General features: G+C 39.9%; 1 protein-coding gene across 3 annotated transcripts in view; it reads right to left on the bottom strand.

The window, feature by feature from the left end:
* The window catches only part of LOC144694995 (membrane protein FAM174A-like), a 65,608-nt gene that overhangs the window by 5,349 nt on the left and 35,276 nt on the right, over positions 1-24,983 (bottom strand). Inside the window, exon 3 of one of the 3 annotated variants that reach the window (XM_078565850.1) lies at positions 2,483-3,536. The exons of 1 other annotated variant lie outside the window; for it this stretch is intronic. In XM_078565850.1, coding sequence (XP_078421976.1) covers positions 3,533-3,536 — 4 coding nt within the window. In that variant the 3' untranslated portion in view covers positions 2,483-3,532. Of the gene's footprint in view, positions 1-2,482; positions 3,537-23,075; positions 23,152-24,983 lie in introns of those variants that run through there. One more of the 3 variants, XM_078565832.1, reaches the window with a different exon arrangement.

The raw sequence follows: 24,983 nt of genomic DNA, 5'->3' as shown, positions 1-24,983 counted from the left end.
AGAGGGGTCTGGGTGTCCTAGTGCATGAATCACAAAAGGCTAGTATGCAGGTACAGCAAGTAATTAGGAAAGCTAATAGAATGTTATCATTTATTGAGAGGGGAATTGATTACAAAAGTAGGGAGGTTATGCTTCATTTGTACAGGGCATTGGTAAGACCACATCTGGAGTACAGTACTGGCCTCCTTATTTAAAGAAAAATGTAAATGCATTAGCAGTTCAGAGAAGGTTTACTAGACTAATACCAGGAATGGGCGGATTGTCTTATGAGGAAAGGTTGGACAGGTTAGGCTTGTATCCACTAGAATTTAGAAGAGTAAGAAGCGACTTGGTTGAAACCTTTAAGATCCTGAGGGGTCTTGACAGGGTGGATGTGGAGGGGATATTTCATCTTGTGGAAGAATCGAGAACTAGGGGTCACTGTTTAAAAATAAGGGGTCGCTCATTTAGGATAGAGATGAGAATTTTTTTCTCTTGAGGGTTGAGTCTTTGGAACTCTCTTCCTCAAAAGGCAGTGGAAGCAGAATCTTTGAATTTTTTTTAGGTAGAGCTAGGTATATTCTTGATTAACAAGGGGGTGAAATGTTAACGGGGGTAGGCAGGAATGTGGGGCTGAGGCGGAGCAGACTCGAGGGACCGAGTGGCCTTCTGCTCCCAATTCATATGTTCTTGGTTCTCACAAAAAGAAAATCAATCAAGGCTACTCAGTCAGTTAGAGTCTGGTGCTGAATTCTAAAGGGGTTGCAGGAGTAGAGGGACTTGGAGGTATGTGCACATAAACCTTTAAAGGTGTCAGTGCTGGTTGTGAAAGTGGTTAATAAGATAAACAAGATCCTAAACTTTATAAATGATGGCATGGAGTGCAAAATCAAGGAAGTTATGGTGAACCTTTATAAAACACTGGTTTTGCTTCAAGTGGCACATTGTGCGCAATTCCGGGTACCACACTTTTGGGGAAAGAAGGGGCAGTGGAGAGGGTGCAAAGGGAATTTACAAGAATGTTTCCAGGAATGGGGGACTTTGATTGCATGCATGGATTGGCGAGGGTGAGACTGTTTTCCTTGGAGGGGAGACAGTTGAAAGGAAATATGTTGGAGGTGTTCAAGATCATAGGAGTCTGAATGGGGTGGATGGAGAGAAGCTGTTCTGGCAATGCAGAGAACAGTGCAGTGCTCAATCAAAAAGGATGACTAGCTTCATGAGAAGTTTTGCATCATGACTGGCTAAAGCCATCAAAACAGAATTGATTTTTGTACCTGATTTCTGGGTTAAATAGTATACGTATTCTTAAAGGGTTAAGAAATGTTCTCAGCTTGAGCCTACAGCATAGTATTTTGGGATGCGTTTCTAATGAGTATCACATCCTGCAAAGGGTTCCTTTTGCACGTTCTCATTTAATTAGGAAGTTCAAATTCCAGAGAGCTAACTTTTGAAAAACTGTTTAACCCAAGTACAAATAGAGAGTCAGATGTTTAATGAGGCTGTGATGATGGAAGAGCAATTGGCAAATATCCTGGCAGCCACATGAGTCTAAAGGTAAGTAGCAGTAATTGCTAATTTTGATTTTGGACATGAAAGCAGATAATTTTTATATAATGTGACACATTAGCTGCATGAATAGGTAAATAAGAAGTCCTTATATTAGGGATGAGCTGATAGTGACACAGAACACCGGAGTGTGATTATGCAGGTAAATCAGTTGGCTGAGCACAATGTTCATTAAACAACAAGGAATACTTCTGAATTTCTTCTTAAAGTGCAGATCAGGTATGAGGCAGAGGGTTGCTAGTTAAAGTGCTAGAAGTGGAAACCTGGTTTCTCCCCATCTGTAGGGGTCAGTTCTATAATAAGTGAACATGGCTTCATTCAACAGCACTAACCTGAGCTCAGGACTGTGTTTAACTGGAAGAACTCCTCTGAATTCTGGAGGTTTAGATGGTCTTGAGATATGGTTTAAATGCCACAACAATTAAGTACTGCCACAATCCGATGATCAAGAAAAATAGCAATTGGTGACTTTGACCTGGAACCTTAACTGGCAAGGCTGAGGTTAGAGATGAAGCAGAAGAATAATCTGTACCTGGAGGTGCCTTAATAGATCTGCCGCTTGTACAGGTAGCAAGCTGTTAAAAGCTCTAGAGCTAGATCTAAACTATTGATTTGAAGGTCTCTCAGCACCAGTAGATCGAGGATGCTTGTGAAAATGCACTGAATCACTGAGTTCAGTGTTTCTCTGAACTTATACCAAGTGGTTAGAGTAGCTTTTATTTTTAACAATCAGCCTTTCCAAGTTCTTTGTGCATGATTGAAACAGACTTCACATGTGGCTGTATCATACTTCCAGAAGTAGGATTGGAACTGGTCTCAGAGCAAGAAAACTGTTTACTTAAGAGAAAGTGGGAGAATTTTTAAAAAAATCAAATAGACTCAAACACAACTTAACGTGGACTTAAGATGCCAATGGAATGTAGAAGATACAAAATGAAGGGTGTGGTTTTTATTTACAAAAGAGTTGAAACCATATGTGTTAGCATTCTATTAATAGCAGTAGCAACTGATGTTTATTTCAAATTAGGTTTCAAAGTGTGTTACTACTCAAAAATCCTTGTAAGTTAACTTATAAAGGTCACCATCATTTGCCCAAAAAAACTCCATAAAAGTAAATTACAGAAATTTCATTGAAAAGTATTGATCAACATTAAGCAAACATTCTTTCAAAGTTCTCATTCCTAACCTACTTTGCACAAAAGGGACAAAAAAAAAAATCAAACAAATCTTCACAGGAATTTCTTCAGGTAGGTAGTCTGTAAACACTTTCCTAGTTTGTGCACATCAGTGTATATTCTGTACAAAATGACAGAATTTTGAATCTATATAATGCACTGATATGCAACATCTCTATAATATCAACACTGCAGTGAAATATTTTAACAGACTACTGTAAAATACCAATATCTAACATTAGTGCTACAAACTACAGTAATAATTTATATTGTTCTGCAGATGTTGAAGTCTTACTACCCCTGGGTTCTATATTAGTCACCAGCTATTTTTTAAATTTGAGAGACTGGATATTTTTATTCCAGGACTCTGATTCTAATTTTAAAACAGGGGTCAAAGTTGGACTTGGAAAATACAGATCTCAGGTTTCTTTTTAGAAGAGAAATTCTAACCCCCATATTGTTTCAGTCCAAACTCAGATTAATGGTCATATGTACAAAAGAACTGGGAAAAATTCATCATGCTTTTTCAACCCTAAAAAGACTATATAATTGTCACTTATGACAGAATTAAAAAAATACATTCTCCATTTTCATTTATAATTATAGAAACAAATATTTACCTTATTAAAATAGTGAATTTTTCAATAAGATAGTGGAGCTACAAAACTACTGTACAGTAACTTACAATACAGCTGTACACAATACATAGATTTAGAGCTCATTATGGTAAAACAAGATGCAGGCAGTTTCTTGATATTGCTCTGTAGTTTTGGTTTTCTTGCAGGGTACACTCTTAGGATTGACTGCATTTACCTGTAAATGAAACAGAAAACAACTTTTTTTGCCTTCCAAGTGCAAATGCAAAGAACACTTATCTAAATAATGTGATGTGTTTGTATAGGCTAAGACTGGTTGTTAATACTGATTCTTATTCTAGGTACCGTAAGTTGAAAAGTGCTCCATTCTCTGGCTAACCTTCACCTCGATGAAAGCAGAAATTCGAAAAGCAAATTTAAGAGAGTCACAAAATGCATACTGTATTTGTCAGTTGAAGACTTTGGTGCCACATCTGTATCATTATTGTGCACCTTTTTCTAATAGAGTAACTAACTGGCAGGTATTATCCAAATAGAAAACCCATTTGGAAAACTGACAAAAAATCTGAAGATCATCAATACTACTTGCATTCATTTTAGTTGAAATACTAGAAGGAAATTACATTTTTTATATTAACTCCAGCTTTGAAATGAGTTCTTGTTAAGAAAGTTCAGTTAGTAAAAAGGATTTAGAGTTCAGCATCGATAAGGTGAGACAACAGAATTGTCTGTTCGCTTTTGCCTTGTAAAGACACCCGTCATAGATCTGTAAATATTAGGGCTGAGTCAATTTATGGGGAGTTATTCTTCTAAAAACAAGCCCATCAATTATACAAGGTAATATTTTGAGTGAAAGAAAGGTATAAAAAGATGGGCACCAGAACAGACACTTAAACTCAAACATTTTTGGGCCAGCCAGCCCTGGAACTCAAAATCTATGATGCAGCAAATTATTTGATACACAGTACTGTAAGTATTAGTAATGGTTATTATTGTATGTGTAGTTGTTGGTAATATTTGTCATCGGCGTACACATATTTCCTATGGAAGTCAACAAATGACTTTGAACCCAAATATGTGTTAGGGAATAACATTATCAGCAAACATTTCTATTTCCCAACACGGGCATAGGCAGGCAACAGATGCTTAGTAAAATATGAACAAACACATTTTAAAAATAGGAAAAAGAAACATACATCTTAAGAGTAGACATACAAAGGGGTATTGGTGCCACAGATACATGGATCATTAAAAGGTATTAAATCAAAGTAAATAAAGCCACCAAGTAGGAAAATGAATCTTTGGTGTTACATCTAGAACCAAAGAAGACAAAACACATTGCTTAGGCCATAACCGGAAAACTCTGCAAGTTTGGGTACCCTGCTATAGGAGGGAGTTTTTAAAATCGTTCAACATCGAAAATGTTGGCATCACTGGCTAGGCCAGCATGTGTTGTCCATCCCTAATCCCTTGTTTGGAGGGCATTTTAAAGAGTCAACCACATTGCTGTGGGTCTGGAGTCACACATGGGCCAGACCAGGTAAGGACGGAAGATTTCCTTCCCTAAAGGACATTAGCGAACCAGATGGGTTTTTATAACAATAGACAACAGATGGTCATCATCAGACTTTTAATTTCATACTTTTATTGAATTCAAATTTCACCATCTGCCATGATGAACCCAGGTCCCCAGAGCATTACCCTGGGTCTCTGGAATGCTAGTCCAGTGACAATACCAATACGCCACCACCTCCTACAGGGAATTCAGAACACACGGCTTAGATTCACTCTTACTTATACCAGGGATGAGGGGTTACGGTAATGATGTGATACCTAAATTAGGATTTCTCTTCATTAGAGTTGAAGGGTAATTTGAAAGAGGATAAGATTATGAAAGGTTTTAAGAAGCTGATAGACTACTTAAATTTGTAGGCAAGATATTAATAGGGTGCAAATTAATTAAAGGGAAAGCTAAAAAGAAAATTGTGACAAACTGTGGCTGAAGCCTTTAAAAGGACTGACATGAAATTCAATTTTTTAATATTCTTTCAAGAGATTAGGGGGTCACTGGCAAGGCCAGCATTTGTTGCCCATCCCTAATTGTCCTTGAACAGAGTGGCTTGTTGGCCATTTCAGAGGGCAGTTAGGAGTCAACCACATTGCTGTGGGGTCTGGAGACACGTGGGCCAGACAAGGTAAGGATGGCAGATTTCCTTCTCTAAAAAAGGACAGTAGTGAACCAGATGGATTTTTACAACAATCGATAACAGTTTCATGATCATCATTAGCTGTATATTCCAGATTTATTAACTGAATTCAATTTCCACCACTTGCCATGATGGAATTTGAACCCAGGTTCTCAGAGCATTAGCCTGGGCTTTTGGATTACTAGTTCCGCTGCCATTGTCTGAAGATTTGTGCTCCAGAACTTGCCATGCCCCTAGCCAAGCTGTTCTAGTACAGCAACAACACTAGCATGTATCCAACAATGTGGAAAATTGCCCAGGTATGTCCTGTACACAAAAGTAGGGCAAATCCAACCCGGCCAATTACCACCCCATCAGTCTACTCTCCATCAAAATGATGGAAGGGGTCATCAACAGTGTTATCAAGCAGCACTTGCTCAGTAACAACCTACTCACTGAAGCCCAGTTCAGTTTCCACCAGGGTCACTCAGCTTCTGACCTCATTACAGCTTTGGTTCAAATATGGACAAAAGAGCTGAACTCCAGAGGTGAGGTGAGTGTGGCTGCCCTTGACATCAAGGCTGCATTTGAGCAAGTGTGGCATCAGGGTGTCCCAGCAAAACTGGAGTCAATGATAATCAGGGGGAAAACTCTCCACTGGTTGGAGTCATACCTAGCATAAAGGAAGATAGCTTTGGTTGTTGGAGGTCAGTCATTTCAGCTTCAGGACATCACTGCAGGAGTTCCTCAGGGTAACGTCCTAGACACAACCATCTTTAGCTGCTTCATCAATGACCTTCCTTCCATCATAAGGTCAGAAGTGGGGACATTAGCAGATGATTGCACAATGTTCAGCACCATTTGTGACTCCTCAGATACTGAAGCAGTCCACATGCACGTCCAAATGCAGCAAGACCTGGACAACATCCAGGCTTGGGTTGACATGTGACAAGTAACATTTGCACCATACAAGTGCCAGGCAATGGCCAACTCCAACACGAGAGAATGTAGCCATCACCTCTTGACATTCAATGGCATTACCACTGAATCCCCCACTATCAACATCCTGGGGGTTACCATTGACCAGAAACTGAACTGGACTAGCCATATAAATAGTGTGGCCACAAGAGTAGGTTAGAGGCTAGGAATTCTATGATGACTAACTCACCTCCTAACTCCCCAAAGCCTGTCCGCCATCTTACAAGGCTCAAGTCAGGAGTGTGATAGAATACTCTCCACTTGCCTGGAGTATTGTTGAAGCTGCACTCAAGAAGCTTGACACCATACAGGACAAAGCAGCCTGCTTGATTGGCACCACATCCACAAACATTCACTCCCTCCACCACCGATGCACAATACTAGCAGCACGTACCATCTACAAGATGCACTGCAGGAATTCACCAAGGTCCTTAGACAGCACCTTCCAAACCCACAACCTCTACCATCTAGAAGGACAAGGGCAACAGACACATGGGAACGCTACCACCCTCCAAGTCACTCACCATCCTGCCTTGGAAATATATCACCCTTCCTTCACTGTCGCTGGGTCAAAATCCTGGAAAACTCTACTTAACAACACTGTGGGTGTACCTACACCACATGGATTGCAGTGGTTCAAGAAGGCAGCTCACCACCTCCTTCTCAAGGGTAAATTGAGATGGGGAATAAATGCTGGCCCAGCTAGCGACGCCCACATTCCATGAATGATTTTTAAAAAATTTACCACTACGCCACCATCTCCCCTAAATGCAGTAGTAACTGATCTTTAATTACATGAAACATTAATTGTCAATTGCATAAAACAGATCAGCTTTAAAGGTATAAGGAGCACACACAGAGTAATATTAGGTCAGTAAGTTCATGGAGAAAAACAATGTAGATGAGATGGGTTAAATAGTCTGTTTCGCTGTTTTAACATTCTTTGAGACTGTTGAATATAGAAAACCATGGGCTGGATTTTACAGGGTGCGATGGTTCTGGGCTCCACAGCTAAAATGTCAGGGGAAGTCCACCCACGATCCCAACAGCTGTCCCGGAACAATTTGATGCTGGGAGCAGTTTTAATTGCTTTAGGGAGAGACTTCCATTCCTAGCTTGGTAGCCAGTCCCACCTTAGAGCGCTGTTGGCCAACTGGATGTCGGGAAGCTCTGTAGTTCCAATAGTAACACTGGGAATGGTGGGCCACTGCTGGGACTACAGCCACAGAGCCAGATAAACCCGGGATTTTTTGGGGGTGTGGGAGGTGGGGTTCTCACCGAGGCCTGTTCCGGCAAAGGTGATACCCCCCTCTTCCCTGACACCAGCCAGCACAGCTAAAATTGCTGGGCTTCCCACATGGCGTGGGCCCCCCCAGCCCACCACAAGTAAAATAATGATGGCGGTGGGTTGAGGCCCTCAAGTGGCCAATTAATATGATGAGTTCAGAAAGTTATTAGGTGTAACAATTATTAGTCTATAAAATGGCAACCACACAAATTTTAAAAACATGAAATTACATTTACGGCATTTTTTATTACGTGTTTGTATCAATTTTTAAAACATATTTGTATCCTAAAGTGTAAAGAAAGTCAATAAATCAAGTTGAGGTACAGTTCCACAAGGGCAGAGATGCTAGCCATCAGTGTTTTAACAAGGACAGTCAGCATTTGGGCCTACAATTTACTTTGTCCCTGTTCGACTTTAAAAAAGGAGTACACACATATTTTCAAATTTTGAGATGACCATTTTATAGACTAATAATTTCTACATCTAACAACATTCTAAAGTCATCATATTCACATTTTGAAATCAATAATTTTCTCTACTTTTAAGAGGCAGTACACGGGGTAGGAATTTACACAAAATAGTTGAAGCACAAATGCAAGTGCCAGTAGCAAAGCTCCCAGCTCCTCATCAATCTTCTTCCACCTTTGACAAAGTTAGTTGTCACAAGGACATCTCACTCAACATTCTCAGTTGTGATCACTACAGGAACCCAATACTTTCTACATAAATCATCCTTTGTGATAGAAACAACGCACAAAAAGGAGTGGAGAAAAAAGATAACTCTGACATGCAACAACATTAAATGCTATTCAGAAATGCCAAATGTTAGGATCTTGCATTCTTGCTGTCACATTTATGATGACTACAGGAAAAAATGATTGCATTAGTCAAATCATCATCACTTATACAGATTTACACATCTCTGGTCCTGGTCTAGTGACATGACAAACATTCACCAAATCAATTTCTAATCAAAACACAAAGATCAACTTTCACACAAGCCATGTTAAACTGATTAACATTCTGAAAATAATTTAGTACATTTGAGTGATATTTAACAAAATATGCCAATAAACCCAATAATAGTACATGAAAGGGTATTTCCTGAAATTTATTACATGCAAGTTTTTAAAAAAAATAATTCACTGGATGTGGGCTTCGCTGACTGGGCCAGCATTTATTGCCCATCCCTAGCTGCCCTTGAGAAGGTGGTGGTGAACTGCTTTCTTGAACTGCTGCAGTTCATGTGGTGCAGGAAGGGGGTTCCAGAATTTTGACCCAGCAACAGTGAAGGAACGGCAATATATTTCCAAGTCAGGATGGTGAGTGACTTGGAGGGGAACTTCCAGGTGGTGGTGTTCCCATCTATTTGCCGCCCTTGTCCTTCTAGATGGTAGTGGCTGAGGGTTTGGAAGGTCCAAGGAGCCTTGGTGAATTCCCGCAGTGCATCTTGTAGATGGTACACACTGCTGCTACTGTACATCTGTGGCGGAGGGAGTGAATGTTTGTGGATGTGGTGCCAATCAAGCAGGTTGCTTTGTCCTGGATGGTGTCAAGCTTCTGAGTGTTGTGGGAGCTGCACTCATTCAGGCAAGTGGGGAGTATTCCATCACACTCCTTACTTGTGCCTTGTAGATGGTAGACAGGCTTTGGGGAGTCAGATGAGTTACTTGTCGCATGATTCCTAGCCTCTGACCTGCTCTTGTAGCCACAATATTTAAATGGCTAGTCCAGTTCAGTTTCTGGTCAATAATAACCCCAAGGATGTTGATAGTGTGGGATTCAGTGATGGTAATGCCATTGAACATCAAGAGGCGATGGTTGGATTCTCTCTTGTTGGAAATGGTCATTGCCTGACACTTGTATGGCGCGGATGTTACTTGCCACTTGTCAGCCCAAGCCTGGATATTATCCAGGTCTTGCTGCATTTGGACATAGACTGCTTCAGTATCTGAAGAGTCGTGAATGGTGCTGAACATTGCGCAATCATCAGCAAACATCCCCACTTCTGACCTTATGATGGAAGGAAGATCATTGAAGCAGCAGCTGAAGATGGTTAGGCTGAGGATACTACCCTGAGGAACTCCTGCAGTGATCTCCTGAAGCTGAGATGACTGACCTCCAACAACCACAACCACCTTCCTTTGTGCTAGGTATGACTCCAACCAGTGGAGAGTTTTCACCCCTGATTCCTGTTGACTCCAGTTTTGCTGTGGCTCCTTGATACCACACTCAGTCAAATATGGCCTTGATGTCAAGAGCAATCACTCTCACCTCACATCAGGAGTTCAGTTCTTTTGTCCATGTTTGAACCAAGGCTGTAATGTGGTCAGGAGCTGAGTGGCCCTGGTGGAACTCAAACTGGGCATCAGTGAGCAGGTTATTGCTAAGCAAGTGCCGCTTGATAGCACTGTTGATAACCCCTTCCATTATTTTACTGATGATCGAGAGTAGACTGATGGAGTTATAATTGACCGGGTTGGATTTGTCCTGCTTTTTGTGTACAGGACATACCTGGGCAATTTTTCACAAAGCCAGGTAGATGCCAGTGTTGTAGCTGTACTAGAAGAGCTTGGCTAGGGGCGCAGCAAGTTCTGGAGCACGTCTTCAGTGTTACTGCCAGAATATTGTCAGGCCCCACAGGCTTTGCACTATCCAGTGCCTTCAGCCATTTCGTGATATCACATGGAGTGAATCCAACTGGCTGAAGACTGGCATCTGGGATGCTGGGGACCTCCAGTGTAGGCCGAGATGGATCATTTGCTCAGCACGTCTGGCAGAAGATTGTAGCAAATGCTTCAGCCTTATTTTTGCACTGATGTGCTGGGCTCCCCATCATTGAGGATGGGGAAGTTTGTGGACCCTCCGCTTCCAGTGAGTTGTTTAATTGTTCACCACCATTCATGACTGGATGTGGCAGGACAGCAGAGCTTAGATCTGATCCGTTAGTTTTGGGATCGCATAGCTCTGTCTATCATAGTCCCCACACTATTTATCACATATAGTAGGATGCTACATCCTCTTCACTATTATAATTACTGGAAACAGTGATATTTATCCTTAAAGCCTCCAGAACATATGGTTCTGGTTCAGTTATGATAAGTTTATTTGGAAACTTATTTGATTTAAAAAGATGCACTTACAAATGATAAGTTTTATGAATTGATCAATAGCTTCTGTAAGTCATAATGATAAAATTGAAGATAAAAGTCTTTTCAAAATCAAGGTAGATGAATTTATCCCCATTATATGCGTCTTACTTACTACAATACCTACTGACTTGAAATATCGATTTGAAACCAAAATAAACATTTTCTATTACTGACATGCAATGGATATTCATTACAACTACATAATTTAAATATTTTATAGCATATTTATTTTAATTTCCACATTTAGAAAAGTGGCTGCATAAGTTTTGTCTGGGTGACAAGCTCCAGAAAGTAATCTGTGCTTGTATTTTCTTTATAGCTGAAGTTGCTCAGTATGTAGCACAGTAGAAGGAAAGTAATTCTTAAGACAATACTTTCCCACAGGGAGTACTCTTCCCTTTTATATTTACTAAAATATATCCTTAGAAAAAAAACCACATTTTTTTTAGCAGCTGAGGCACATGATTTTGGGCCTCCACCCCTTGCTATATTATTCAGTGACATTTGGAGCATCGTCACAGAAAACTGTGGCCAGCTGGCTCTCGACTTCACTCAGATCAAAGTGCTAATCCAAAATGGTAGGGCACACATACTAGATCAACAACTTATATAGTTCCTTGAATTAAATTAAACAACCTAAAATGTATTATAAAGCAAATTCTGACAGATGGTCAAAAGCTTGACCAAAGAGGTAGGTTTTAAGGAGCAGCCTGAAGGAGAAAAGAGAGGTAGTGAGGTGGATGCTCGAGAGGCCGGAATTATATAAACTCAGTTATCTCAGAGAGTGAGGGGCTGTAGGAGATTACAGAGATAGGGAGGGGCGAAGCCATGGATGGATTTAAAAATAAGGATGAGAATCTTAAAATCAAACCGTTGCTTAAGTGAGAGCTCGTGTTGGTCACCAAGCATTGGGGTATTAGGTGACTGGGGCATGGTGCAAGTAAGCACACTGGCAGCATGATCTTGGATGATCTGAAGTTTATGATGGGTAGAATGTGGAAGGCATTGGGACAGTCAGATCTAGAGGCAACAATAGGCATGGGCAAAGGTTTTAGCAGAGGAATTGAGGCAGGGGCAGAGTCATGTGATGTTATAATGTGGAAATGGATTGTCTTAGTGATGGTGTGGATATGTGGTTGGAAGCTCACTTTGGGTACAAATTTGAAACCAAGATTGTTTTATTCTGGTTCAGCCTCAAGACAGTTGCCAGGGAGAGTGGGATGGAAGCAGGTGCCAGGGAATGGAGTTTGTAGCACTGAATGAAGGCAATGGCTTCGGTCTTCCCAATTTTTAACTGATAGAACTTTCTGCTCAGCGAGTACTGAATATCGGACAAGCAGCGACAGTAGTGGTAATGAGGCGGATCTGGATGTCATCAACCTACAGTGAAAACTAATGCTCAAGAGGGACTTAAGGTATATGCGAAATAAAGGGGTGGGGTGGGTAAGCGTAGATCCTTGGGGAATACTGCAATAATGGTACAGGAGCAGGAAGTGAATCCACTGCAGGTGACACTGACTCCAGTTAGATAGATACGAATGGAACCAGGCCAGTGCAGAACCTCTCCCCTTTATGCAGCTGAGTGATGTTGCAGTAGGATTGTATGTTCACCCATGTCTGCTGCAGGCAGATTGAGAAGGACAAGGGGAAATTGACTGCCTTTGACACAATCACATAGGATGCCATTTGTGAATTTGATAAGTGCAATTTCTGTACTATGATAAGCAAAAACCTGATTAGAGGAATTCAACATGGACTTCCAGGAAAGATAGGTCTGGGAGGTGACAATACATTCAAGGACTTTGGAAAGGAAAAGGAGGTTGGAGATGAGGTAGTTTGCAAGGGCGGTGGTGTCAAGGGTTGGTTTCTTTGAGCAGAGAAGTGATGACTGCAATTTTGAAGGAGAAAGGGATAGTACCTGAAGAGAGAGAACTGTTAAACTATAACAGCTAATATGGGGGCTAGGGAGGGACACTGTGTGGTCAGCAATTTAGTAGGAATAGGACGAGGGAAGTCTCATGAACAAGATGAATTCTGAGGGCACGAGGGGAAATAGGAGAGGAACTAGAGAGCTATATGATTTCCAGGCTAGGGCAGAGTGGAACTTCAGCCAAGTGAGCTAGGGGAAGGGAAAAGCAGCTAATCAGATGGTCTCAATAATGAAGAAGTGGTGCATGAGCTCCTCATGTTTATTGTTGGAGGTGAGAGCGAAGGAGACAGGGAGAGGGGTTTCAGAAGATGGTTTACAGTAGGAAAAAGAAGCCAGAGGTTACCTTTACAGTGTTAGGGTTGCAGAGCATCTTCTATGGTTTTATGAAACAACTAAATGTTTTCAAAAAAATACTCTATTTTAATTTTCTGAGGATATTAAAATTCTGAGTGAAGACCCAATTTCACATAGATGTAAACATTTTACAATGATCTAGAAGCACAGATGTGAATCACAGGCTAACAGAGCTATGAATAGTATATGCAAAACACTAGGCTTCACTTGTAGAAGAAAGGAACCTCAAAAAGTTACATTAACTGATATGGAATCATCATTAGAGTAGACAGAATACTGCTCACAGTTCTGGTTCCCATATTACAAAAAAGGATAAAGAAGCACTGGAGAAAGTGCAAAAGAGATTTACAAGAATGATCCCACAACCAAGAAGATACAACTGTCAGGAACTACTGAAAGGCTAGGGTTCTTTTTTTCCTTGAAAAGAGAGGACCAAGTGGTAATTTGAAAGAGGCCTTCAAAATTATTAAGGGGTTTGAAAGGGTACACGTGGAGACGATGTTTCCACTTTGGAGGGGATTCGGGGGTGGGGGGTGGTGGAGGTGAAGTTTTAAAAATCATTAAATTTGCAATTTGGTACTTCCACTGACTGGGGAAATTCCAATTAATGTAATAAATGTGAAGGCTATTAAGTCTTATCATGCACCTCAGCACTGATTGCTCCCAGCAGCAGAAGTGAGCTTTTCACATTCTTTTGTAAGAGGTTGAGGAAAATGCAAACCACAAATCTATATGCTAATTAATGTTGTGGTAAGTGTATTATCACCATCATAGAGCATATGCACTCAATTTGCAAGCTTTTATTTTGTAGAACTTAAGTTATCTTTGTAGCAACATCTAATGCTTTAATGGTAAAGACAGTATTATTAATTGAACAAAATTTTACATATTGGTATTACTGTGTATGTTAATTTATTGGTTAGGTACCATTCAGGCCAGTAACAGGGCTCCTAGCTTCACAGAATTATTACAGTGCAGGAGGCCATTTGGCCCATCGTGCCTGCACCAGCTCTCTGAGCATTTTATTGGTGTCAATCTCCTGCCTTTTCTCCCGTAACCCTGCACATTGTTTCTATTTAAATAATCATCCAATGCTTTCTTGAATGCCTCAGTCAAACCTGCCTCCACCACATTTCCAGGCAGTGCATTCCAAACCCTTACCACTTGCTGCATGAAAAAGTTTTTTCTCGCCTCGCATTTGCTTCTTTTACAAAACACTTTAAAACTGTGCCCTCTGATTCTCGATCCATTTACAAGGAGGAACAGTTTCTCCCTATCTACTCTGTTCAGACCCCTCATGATTTTGAAAACTTCTATCAAGTCCCCTCTCAGCCTTCTCCTCTCCAAGGAAAACAGTCCCAACTTCTCCAATCTTTCCTCATAACTGAAGTGTCTCATCCCTGGAACCATTCTCGTAAACATCTTTTGCACTCCCTCCAATGCGTTCACATCCTTCCTATAGTGTGGTGCCCAGAACTGTACACAATACTCCAGCTGAGGTCTAACCAGTGTCTTATATGTTCATAAAACCTCCCTGCTTTCATACTCTATGCCCCTATTAATGAAGCCCAGAATACTGTATGCTTTAGAAACAGCTCTCTACACCTGTCCTGCCACCTTTATTAACTGATGTACATATACACTCAGGTCTCTCTGCTCCTGCACACCCTTTAGAATAGTATCCTTTATTTTATCCTGTCTCTCCATGTTCTTTGTACCAAAGTGCATCACCTCACACTTCTCCGCATTGAACTTCATCTGCCACCTATCTGCCCACTCCACCAATGTGTCAATGTCCTTTTGAAGTTCTACACTGTTCTCACAGTTTACAATTCTCCCAAGTTTTGTGTCATCCGCAAACTTTGAAACTGTCAACCCCTGAGGAACTCTACTACAAACCTTCTTCCAGTCCGAAAAATACACATTAACCATTACCCTGCTTCCTATCCCTCAGCCAATTTGTATCCACATTGCTAGTGTCCCTTTTATCCCATGACCTATAACTTTCCTTACAAGTCTGTTGTGTGGCACTGTATCGAGTGCCTTTTGGAAGTCCATATACACCACATCAACGGCCTTTCCCTCATCAACCATCTCTGTTACCTCTTCAAAAACTCCGGCAAGTTAGTTAGACACAATTTTCCTTTAACAAATCCATGCTGACTCTTCTGAATCAATCTACATTTTTCCATGTGGCTATTAATTCTATCCCGATTATTCTGATCATTATTTTTCCCCAAAATGTTCCTGCAGTGTCTTATCATATACAATCAAAAACTAAACAATCTAAAACATGGTGTTATTTTGTTAAATATAGGAAATAGGAACAGGAGTAGACCATTCGGCCCCTTGAGCCTGCTCCGCCATTCAATAAGATCATGGCTGGTGTTCTTGTGTTTTGATTTCCACATTCCTATCTAACCCCGATAACCTTTGATTCCTTTGCCTAACAAGAATCTATCCACCTCTGCCTTAAAAATATTCAATGGCCCCGCCCCCATATGCATACTGCCCATTTCCCAGCTCATTAATTCACAATATATGCTGAGCTAACAGCCTTATTCTAGGCACAGGCAACCTATTACTCCACAGGAATGATCTGTTCTGCTGATAGCAAAGGGGCTTGTGTGTTCCAATAATGTGGGAACCATTTAGCTCCATGGAGAATAAACAATAAGCAAGGTGTTTGAAACATTTAAAACTTGTTTGGATATAGTTTCATTATTAAAAAATGTGAAATAATGTTTAAGCCCATAAATTGATTAGTTAATTGTTTTTTTCAGCATTACTGGTGTCAATTTGGCTCAGCTGTTAACACTCAGAGTCAGATGGCTGTGAGTTGAAGCCTCAATGTGAATTTACAAAGGTGCAATCTGTATCCTAACCTGCATCAAGTTCCATTTACCCATAATCCCCGTGCATGCTTACCTACATTGGTTCACAGTTCAGCAATTTAAATTTCTCATCCTTTTGTTCCAATCCCTCCATGGCTTCACTTGTTTATATCTCTGCAACCTCCAAAAGCTGTGTGTTCTTCAAATTGTGGTCTATTATGAATCCATTCTCTTTGCCCCTTTGGCAGCCATGTCTTCAGCCATTTAGACACTAAGCTCTGGAATTACCTCCCTGTCTCTTCACCTTTACAACCCTGCTTAAAATTTACTTTTTTGACCAAGCCATCACTTGGAACATCTCCCTCCTTTAGCTCATTATCAATATTACGTGCCTCTGAAGCACCTTGGGACATGTTTCAATGTTTAAAAACTTGCTGTATAATTGTACATTATTGCTAATTATTAAAAAAAGGCGGATTGCATTATCACATAACACATCTCACCTTGCAACCAGAATTTAAAGTGTGCCCAAGAAAGATTATATAGAAAAATCTATTCAAACAAGAAACCTTGCATTTGTAAGCCATTCCCACTTGGACTAATTTGTTAAAATCACATGTCCTTCATGCAACTAATAAATCCCTTTGAAGGGCCTCCTCGGCCATATAATGATATACTGAAAATGGTGGAGCCAGCTGATTCAACATCTGGAACTGAAGCTTTTTTTTAAGTAATATTAAAGCAAAATACTGAAGATACTGTAAATCTGAAATAAAAACAAGTGCTGAAAATATTCAGCAGGTCTGGCAGCATCTGCGAAGAGAGAAACAGAGTTAACGCTTCGAGGTGAATATGACTTTTTTTTCCAGATGTTTAGTTCTGTATTTATCTTTCCTTCCCTAAAACCTGTGTGTGCGCTACACTGCAGCATGAGTTAAGCTGCTGCATTGTGCTCGAGAGAATTTCAATACAGAATCTGGAAACCTACTGATGAAGTCATGGTTAGCAAGAAAAAAAAAAATGAAGATAAACAATAAAAGAAAAATAAATATAAGCAATATGGTATTTAACTTAATAAATCAGTGTTTCGGAATGAAATATAGCAACTATCTTTTCAACTTATTTTGCAGGCTTGGAATACTACATTCGGCATTAAATTGTCAATCCACTTGTACATAAACTTAATGAGAATATCCAGAGTGGTATAAGTAACTTCTTTCCAAGTTGCTGTTCATTTCTGAGTCTGTCAATAATATAGACCATCATACACAGTTATACAAGTTGTGCTTATTTGTCAGGATGGGTCTTGAAATCAATTGCAGGAATTATCCAGGACAGTTACAGGCTACAGGACAGCCTTGTCCTGGCAGCTAACTCTTCTACAGTTACTTCTCTTTCTTAATAGTAGCCACTTTATTTTTTGTATTTAAGCTCTCTGTGCCATTTTCCTGTTTTATATTGAGTGGTGATGCTCACTATTCTTGCCACCTGCCTGGCAAGGGCTTATAATTATACGGGTCAGTTGTCCAATTCTCCCATATACTTTCAACTTTATTTAGCTTTGTTCCAAGTTTGATCCATGTTGGTTGCGGGCAGCGCATAGGAATCCTAAGTGATTCTACATTGCACTTGTTGTGCTGTGCCAATTAAAAGTATGACCCAAAAGGGCTTTAAAAAAGATACAAAGTAAGGAGAAATATAGGCCTGGAATTTCCAGCCAGTGGCAAAAGAACACTGCTCACCATTCACCTCATTGACAACAGCCCCCAAAAATTGGCTTTAAAGCAGAGACTTATCATCAAATGGTGACTGGAACTTATCATCAATTGTCAAGTCATCAATTTAGGATTAACAAGGATGTCATTGACAACTATTTCAGATAAAGTGATATGTTACGTACCATCCCAGTTAGAGATGGGCAATAAATGCTGGCCACTCAGTGATGCCCACATCCTATGAAAGGATAAAAAAAAAGCTTTTCCATCTCAGGGGACCTGTGATGTGAGAGAGCAGGACAAAAAAAAATTGAAACTCTGCTCCTCACTGGGACAGATTCCAAACCAGGAACTATAAACTTAGAAACATAAATTAGATTTAAATGTGCAGAAAACAAAAGAAAAATTAGGAAATAGAAATAGGATTAGGGGAGAGAGACAAGAAACAAATAGTAAAAAAATTAAATTATTTTGCAGAATTTCCAACGGTAAATCAATGAACGTTGAAAGGCTCAATGTTATGACTGTAAAAATATAAGCTTTTATTTTCTTCAAGGTTAAAAGTGTATTCAAAATTCAAAAACGTTTGGTTCAGCAAAAAAAAATTCAATCCTAATATCCCTTTTAATATCCTTTAAAATGGATATTCATTACTTTAATCACAATGCCTAGGCAGCAAATGTAAGCTATGATAGGAAAAATGCTGCACAATTAGCTAAGGCTAAATTGATACTGAGAGAAAGATTGGCCTAACTTTAATCTACAAGTTGTGATCTCTATTCAGAACCTAGCTTTTGCATTCACATCTGATCTGAACTTGTGTCAACAAGTGATAGGGATGGCCGAAACAGGTGGTAATCCTCCAGGAAATTTTACTTGTCACCATTATTCTATAAAGTCTATAGGTTGTCTGATGGAATATTATTGCCTCTTGTCAGGTTGTAGAGAAGGTCTTGCTCTTGTCCATGGATACAGCACAATGCAGTCAAACTCAAAACTATGCAGATCAGAGGATTTCATGAAAGCGATTTAGCTTCAAGAATCCAGCCAATTCCCTATCTAACCAAGATCTACCCTCCAATTCTACAAGACTCTACCATATATAGCAACCTAGGGTGAGGTAACTTGTCTATGTGGACTTTTTAAAAGCTTTTGACACTGTTTACCTGATTGTCATCATCAAGTGGACTGACAAGTGGCAAGTAACATTCGCACCACACACACAAGTGCCGGGCAATGACCATCTCCAACAGGAGAGAATCCGACCATCACCCCTCGATGTTCAATGGCATTACCATCATTGAATCCCCCACTATCAACGTCCTGTGGGGGTTACCATTGGCCAGAAGCTGAACTGGACTAGCCATATAAATACAGTGGCTACAAGAACAGGTCAGAGGCTAGGAATCATGTGACAAGTAACCCACCTCCTGACTCCCCAAAGCCTGTACGCCATCTACAAGGTACAAGTCAGGAGCGTGATGGAATACTCCCTACTTGGCTGGGTGAGTGCAGCTCCCACAACACTCAAGAAGTTGACACTGTCCAAGACAAAACAGCCTGCTTGATTGGCACCACATCCACAAACATTCACTCCCTCCACCACCGATGCACAGTAGCAGCAGTGTGTGCCATCTACAAGGTGCACTGCAGGAATTCACCAAGGCTTCTTAGACAGCACCTTCCAAGGCCATGACCACTCCCATCTAGAAGGGCAAGGGCGGCAGGCAGATAGATAGGAACACCACCACCTGGAAGTTCCCCTCCAAGTCACTCTCCATCCTGACTTGGAAATATATCGCCGTTCCTTCACTGTCACCGGGTCAAAATCCTGGAGCTTCCTTCCCAACAGCACTGTGGGTGTACCTACATCACATGGACTGCAGCGGTTGAAGGCAGGAGCTCACCACCACCTTCTCAAGGGCAATTAGGGATGGGCATTAAATGCTGGCCCAGCCAGTGAAGCCAGCATCCCATGAATGAATAATAATAAAAAAAAATCAACCTTGTAACTTCTTTTCCAGCAGCCATGTTGCATTCCTACCAATAGACTCTTCCCTGTCAAGTTGGTCACACAGAACATCAAATGATTTCAATTTAATGGGCCATAATTTCCTGGTTCTAACTTATTGCCCTTTTGGAATATCAGTACAATATTAGGTTACCTCCGGTGATCAGGATGATCCCAGACTTAACGATCTATTGAATTTATGAGCGAGGGGTTCCTTTAGCACAGCTTACATTTAGGTCTGTTGAGGAGTCATATGGACTCGAAACGTTGACTGTGTTCCTCTCCGCAGATGCTGTCAGACCTGCTGAGTTTTTCCAGGTATTTTTATTTTACATTTTGTTAAGCTACTTGAGTATACACCAACTGGATGAGCAGCTCAATTTGATTTGACACTACTTATTCTCTCCAGAAATAGTTCTGCATCTATTTTAACTTATAATACCAGAGACCCACAAAATATCTGCAGTGCAACTAGTATCTTTCATTGCAAGAGTGCTTCTTTAAATCCCCATATCATTCAATCCTTCCCATATCATCTATGTATTGTCTTACCCATCCCATTCATCCCTTTATCATCCCCATCCCAGCTCTCCCATGCCATCCCATCCCACATTCCATACCTCATGCCACTCCCTTCACACCATCCCACCCCCAAGCCATTTCCCCCCCTCCAATCCACCTCTTGTGAGTGCTTTATGTTTGATGAGGTTGTTCTGCAAAACTCTGTTATTCCATGTCTGTGTGGTCAATTATATATTTAAAATTTTTTTGTAACATTTGGGTACTGAGTGTACTGAGGCACTGCACCCCTTGACCTGATCAATCAACATAGCTTGGACAGACAAACCTGAATTATTACTATAGGATACTGTTAACTACACAATAACAGCAACTGAACACAGTGTACAGGATTGAAGATTTAAAGTATTGGCCATGACCTGGAAGTCGATCTGAATTTGTCCTAAGGAATCCTTTAACAGGCCTATGCAACCTTTTATTTCCCTCAGCTTCTTAACACAACTAAAAAAGTTGTTTTAAAAATGCTGTGTAATACACCCTAGATTAAAACAGTTGACAGGTGACTTTATGGGAAATGGTCAAAAGGCAGACTTCAGCAGAAATCTTGTACAGCTGAGAGCAGATGACTTGCTTTGTGTAAACAGGGAGATAAATAGCTCCCAGAGATAAGAGGAACAACAATGCCTTGAATCCTAGATAAGACAATTGGGTTCCAAGGCTATTATCATGTTTTCACTGCTTGGCATGGGAATGCTGATTCCCTGAACCATGGACAGAGTTTGGGAAGCCAATTGTTTTGAGCATTTGACATGGCTTGGGCAGGCACAGATGGTTCAATTGTCTTTTGTAATTGGCTCATTCAAATGGTAGCTAGGCAATGACTGGGTTAAATCAGTCTCCAGAGACTTTGATGTGTAAAAAAAACATAAGATCAGAGACTTGTACAGGTTTACATATTACATTGACTGGTGCCACAGCATCGGAGGCAGACCATGCAACATTTATGTGGAGACTGTGCTTCTACCCAGAGTGTAACGGCAATGCTGTTGCACTTTGACACTACTGCTCAGACATTAGCATGTGTCAGATCTTATTTACACTGAATAAAACATAACCAATGTCACTAATAAAGGCTATCACCTTGTATCATTTCAGAGTTTGGGAAAAAGGGTTAATTGATTCCCTGAAGCCCGATTTTCGAACATGCTTAAGAATACAAACTACACAATGTTCATTTACATAGCAACTTTAAATAGGGGAAAAACATCTGAAGTGTAGACAAAAATGGATGCCGCAAATCTCCAAACGCTGCCCTCCTGTTTGGAATTATGTCCAAACAGCATGTAAAGGGTTCCTTGTGTAGAGAAATTCAAATGCTGATGAACTGATATGCTGAATCAAAAGTGTATTTCAGGCTGCTTGGCAGAGATAATAACTTATGGGACGTCTGTCACTTGTCTGTTTATAACTTAATTTCCTGAAGTCTTTGCATTCCCAATCACAACCATGAGTCATCAGTCTTCATTAAATTTGTGGCTAGCTCACCTTGTTGCTATACAACATAATACACTTGGCAAAATAAAATAAACACAATCACAACATTGATGAGATGTTCATTTAAAAATTGTTAAATTCAGCTCAGTTTGAACCCGCTTAAATTTTAATTGTGCACTTTATGCATTTGTACAATTGTACAAGGGGGATGCTCATCACTGTCTGCTTTGAACATTCAACTTGTTTCTCTCCCAATAAAAGCGGGAAATAACTTATATTAACATCTTTTTGTTAATCTTCAGCAAGCTAAAGAATGCTAATGCTGGCACATCTTTCCAATTGAGGTGTGCAGGGTCAAATATGTCCTGATTAGATACAGCATAGGAAAGTGTAACTTTGCCACAACCATGAGTTTTACAGATCTCCTTATTGTACCAATGTGACATTTCTTTTGCCTGTACCTCAATCGACATGGCTCCTCAGAGAAGGCATGTTATGAGCAGTTGCATGCTCTGGGCCCACGAAACCAGTCATTGGATTGAGACTGACCAAAATCTATTTACAATAGGCTAATACAGCCTGAAAACTTAAGGCTCATCCTGCCAGCCTGTCCTGGCTCAAATGCACATTCCAGAGGTCAAAGGTCAGTGTGCCTCGGTACACTCAGTACCCGAATGTTACCAACATTTTTTAAAAATCTAACTGGCCACACAGATGTGGAATAACAGAGTTCTGCAGAACAACCTCATCAAACATAAAACACTCAAGAGGTGGAATGGAGGGGGTAAAACAGCATGGGGGGATGGTGCGAAGGGAGTGGCATGAGGTATGGTTCCCCAAGCGGTGGATTATTTTTGAAAAAGCACTTATTCTACCAACTGAAATCGCAGGATGCAGCTACACACAAGCAAGTAAACTAGCAACCTTTTAAAATGTTCTGCCGTTTTGCCATTTTCCAGTTGTAATTAACTGATCTTTGCTACAATGTGTAATTCTTGATGATTATCAGTCAAAAAGCCAGCATTTCAGCTAACCTCAACCTCAACTGGACTCATCAACTGCTCTGTGATTAATTACCTGGACAGTCATGTATATCATAGGAGTTGGAGCAGTTTTCCACAATCCTAATTCCTACATAATAAAGTAATTAAAAGGAAATAAAAATATGAATTAAAATACTTGAGTGTGAATACTGAAGTAGATACATTAAGACTCAGTTATATGGGAGGGGGTGGAATCAAATAAATCAGCACTGCATTATTTGCTCACCTTTCAGACTACCTAATTATAGCCCAATATCGCATGATAGTTTGTCTTCCAGTGAGCTAGAATGTTTCCACTTGTGGGGATTCCAAACGAGAGGTCATATGTCTAAGAAAATCACGAATAAATTTGATAAAACATTCAGGAAAAACATTGTTATCCAGAGTGGTAAATGTGGAGCACACAATCACAAGGAGTAATTGATGCAAAAGGCATTAATGCATTTAAGGGGAATGTAGATAAGCACATTAGGGAGCAAGGAACAGAAGGATATGCTGATGCATCAAAAGGGCATAAACATGGGTATAGACCCGCTGGGATGAATGGCATGTTTCTGTGCTCTAGACACAATGTGCAAGTTCAACTCTTTCAATCATTATTCTGCACATTTTAAAAGAAAGACACTGTATACACCCATAATGTGACCAGAAGGTTGGTAACCTGCTATTCCAGATGTTCCAATAACAACTAGACAAAAGTCCTGTATATTTGAAGAAACAAAATACAATTATAATTTAGGTTTGTGATTCACTTCCAAGATTTTTACATTAGCAAATGTGGGGCCTGCAGCACAATTTTAACAAAAGGGTTCTACAATAGTAATACTTCTGGGACATAAAGATAAACTGAGTAGCTATCAACTACATAATTTATCTGACCTACACAACAGTAGAATGTGAATGAATTAGATTACCTGCATTTTCTGCAGATAGATGCATTGCTTCTGGCGAAGTTCTTTCCCCCCCAGTGGAAAAAGCTGAGTTTCTACTCAGCTTTTTATATATTTATCACATATATATCACAGCTGGATATTTGGACTGGTTTTCTCAGCTGAGCTGCACTGGATAACTTGAGTCTAATCCTGCTAATTCAAAGTCATTTAATACAAATTGCCAATTAATTAATTATTAGCACCAAAGTTTTGCTGTGCTTCATTATTTCAATTATTTAATTAAAATGTTTTTGATAATTTGGCTTTTAAGCACAAAAAAATATTGACAGTGATAATCTGTAGATACAAAATGTAGTTAATGGAGTCACACATATCCTCAAAGTCCAAATAGAGTACAAAGCTCTAGCATGAACTCCATTGCAAAGCTAATCTTGTAATTAAAAAAGTTATCTCAGTACTTAGAGCTAGTGATGCCTTTGTTATTTTAAGACGCAAATATTAATATCCTGTTAAATAAAATTTGACTTGTGCCTCTTTTTAACCAATGAGCAAAAATTTCCGTAAAGGAACTCTGAACCCAACTTTTCACCAGATTAAAGACATTAACAGTACACAAACTTCTTCATTAAGAGAAAATTTGAAGGCCTTCTATATCACATATATTTTACATCCTATATCTTCTTGCTTAATGCTAGACTGCAAAGTACTGCTGTATCTTCAATTAAAATTTGTAAAACAATTAAATGATTTGCAATTTTAAAATCCTTTCAGCATAATAAAACTATTTACAAGCCTCAGGTACAGTTTGTAATTTTTCATCGAATCAAACTCAAGTATTTTTTCTTGAATAATTAGCTGTGTCAAACTCAGATTCATGGGTCAGAGGGACCCTTTGAAATTTATCTATGACCACATAAATCTATAGAAGACATTATAGAGTTCATTTCAGATTTGCCAGACTTCAGCAACTCAGCTTGAAAAAGTCAGCATACCCTTATTAAAAATTTGCTCAAAAGATGTTCTATTAAAAATATTTACAAATAATTTACTATAATTAGGTTGAGTGTAAAGGACGTATTACCCCTATCAAAAAGAGGGAAACACATGAATTAGAAGGAGTAGGCCACTTGGCCCCTCAAGCCTGCTCTGCCATTCAATTGGATCAGGGCTGATCTGAATGTAACCTCAACCCTACATTCCTGCCTACACTCGATAACCTTTCATCCCCCTTGTTAATCAAGAATCTATCTAGCTTTGCCTTAAAAAT

Source organism: Cetorhinus maximus, chromosome 2, assembly GCF_964194155.1.
Source record: "Cetorhinus maximus chromosome 2, sCetMax3.hap1.1, whole genome shotgun sequence".
In the NCBI taxonomy this organism is placed as follows: Eukaryota; Metazoa; Chordata; class Chondrichthyes; order Lamniformes; family Cetorhinidae; genus Cetorhinus; species Cetorhinus maximus.
This window is presented reverse-complemented; position numbering and strand designations above follow the sequence as displayed.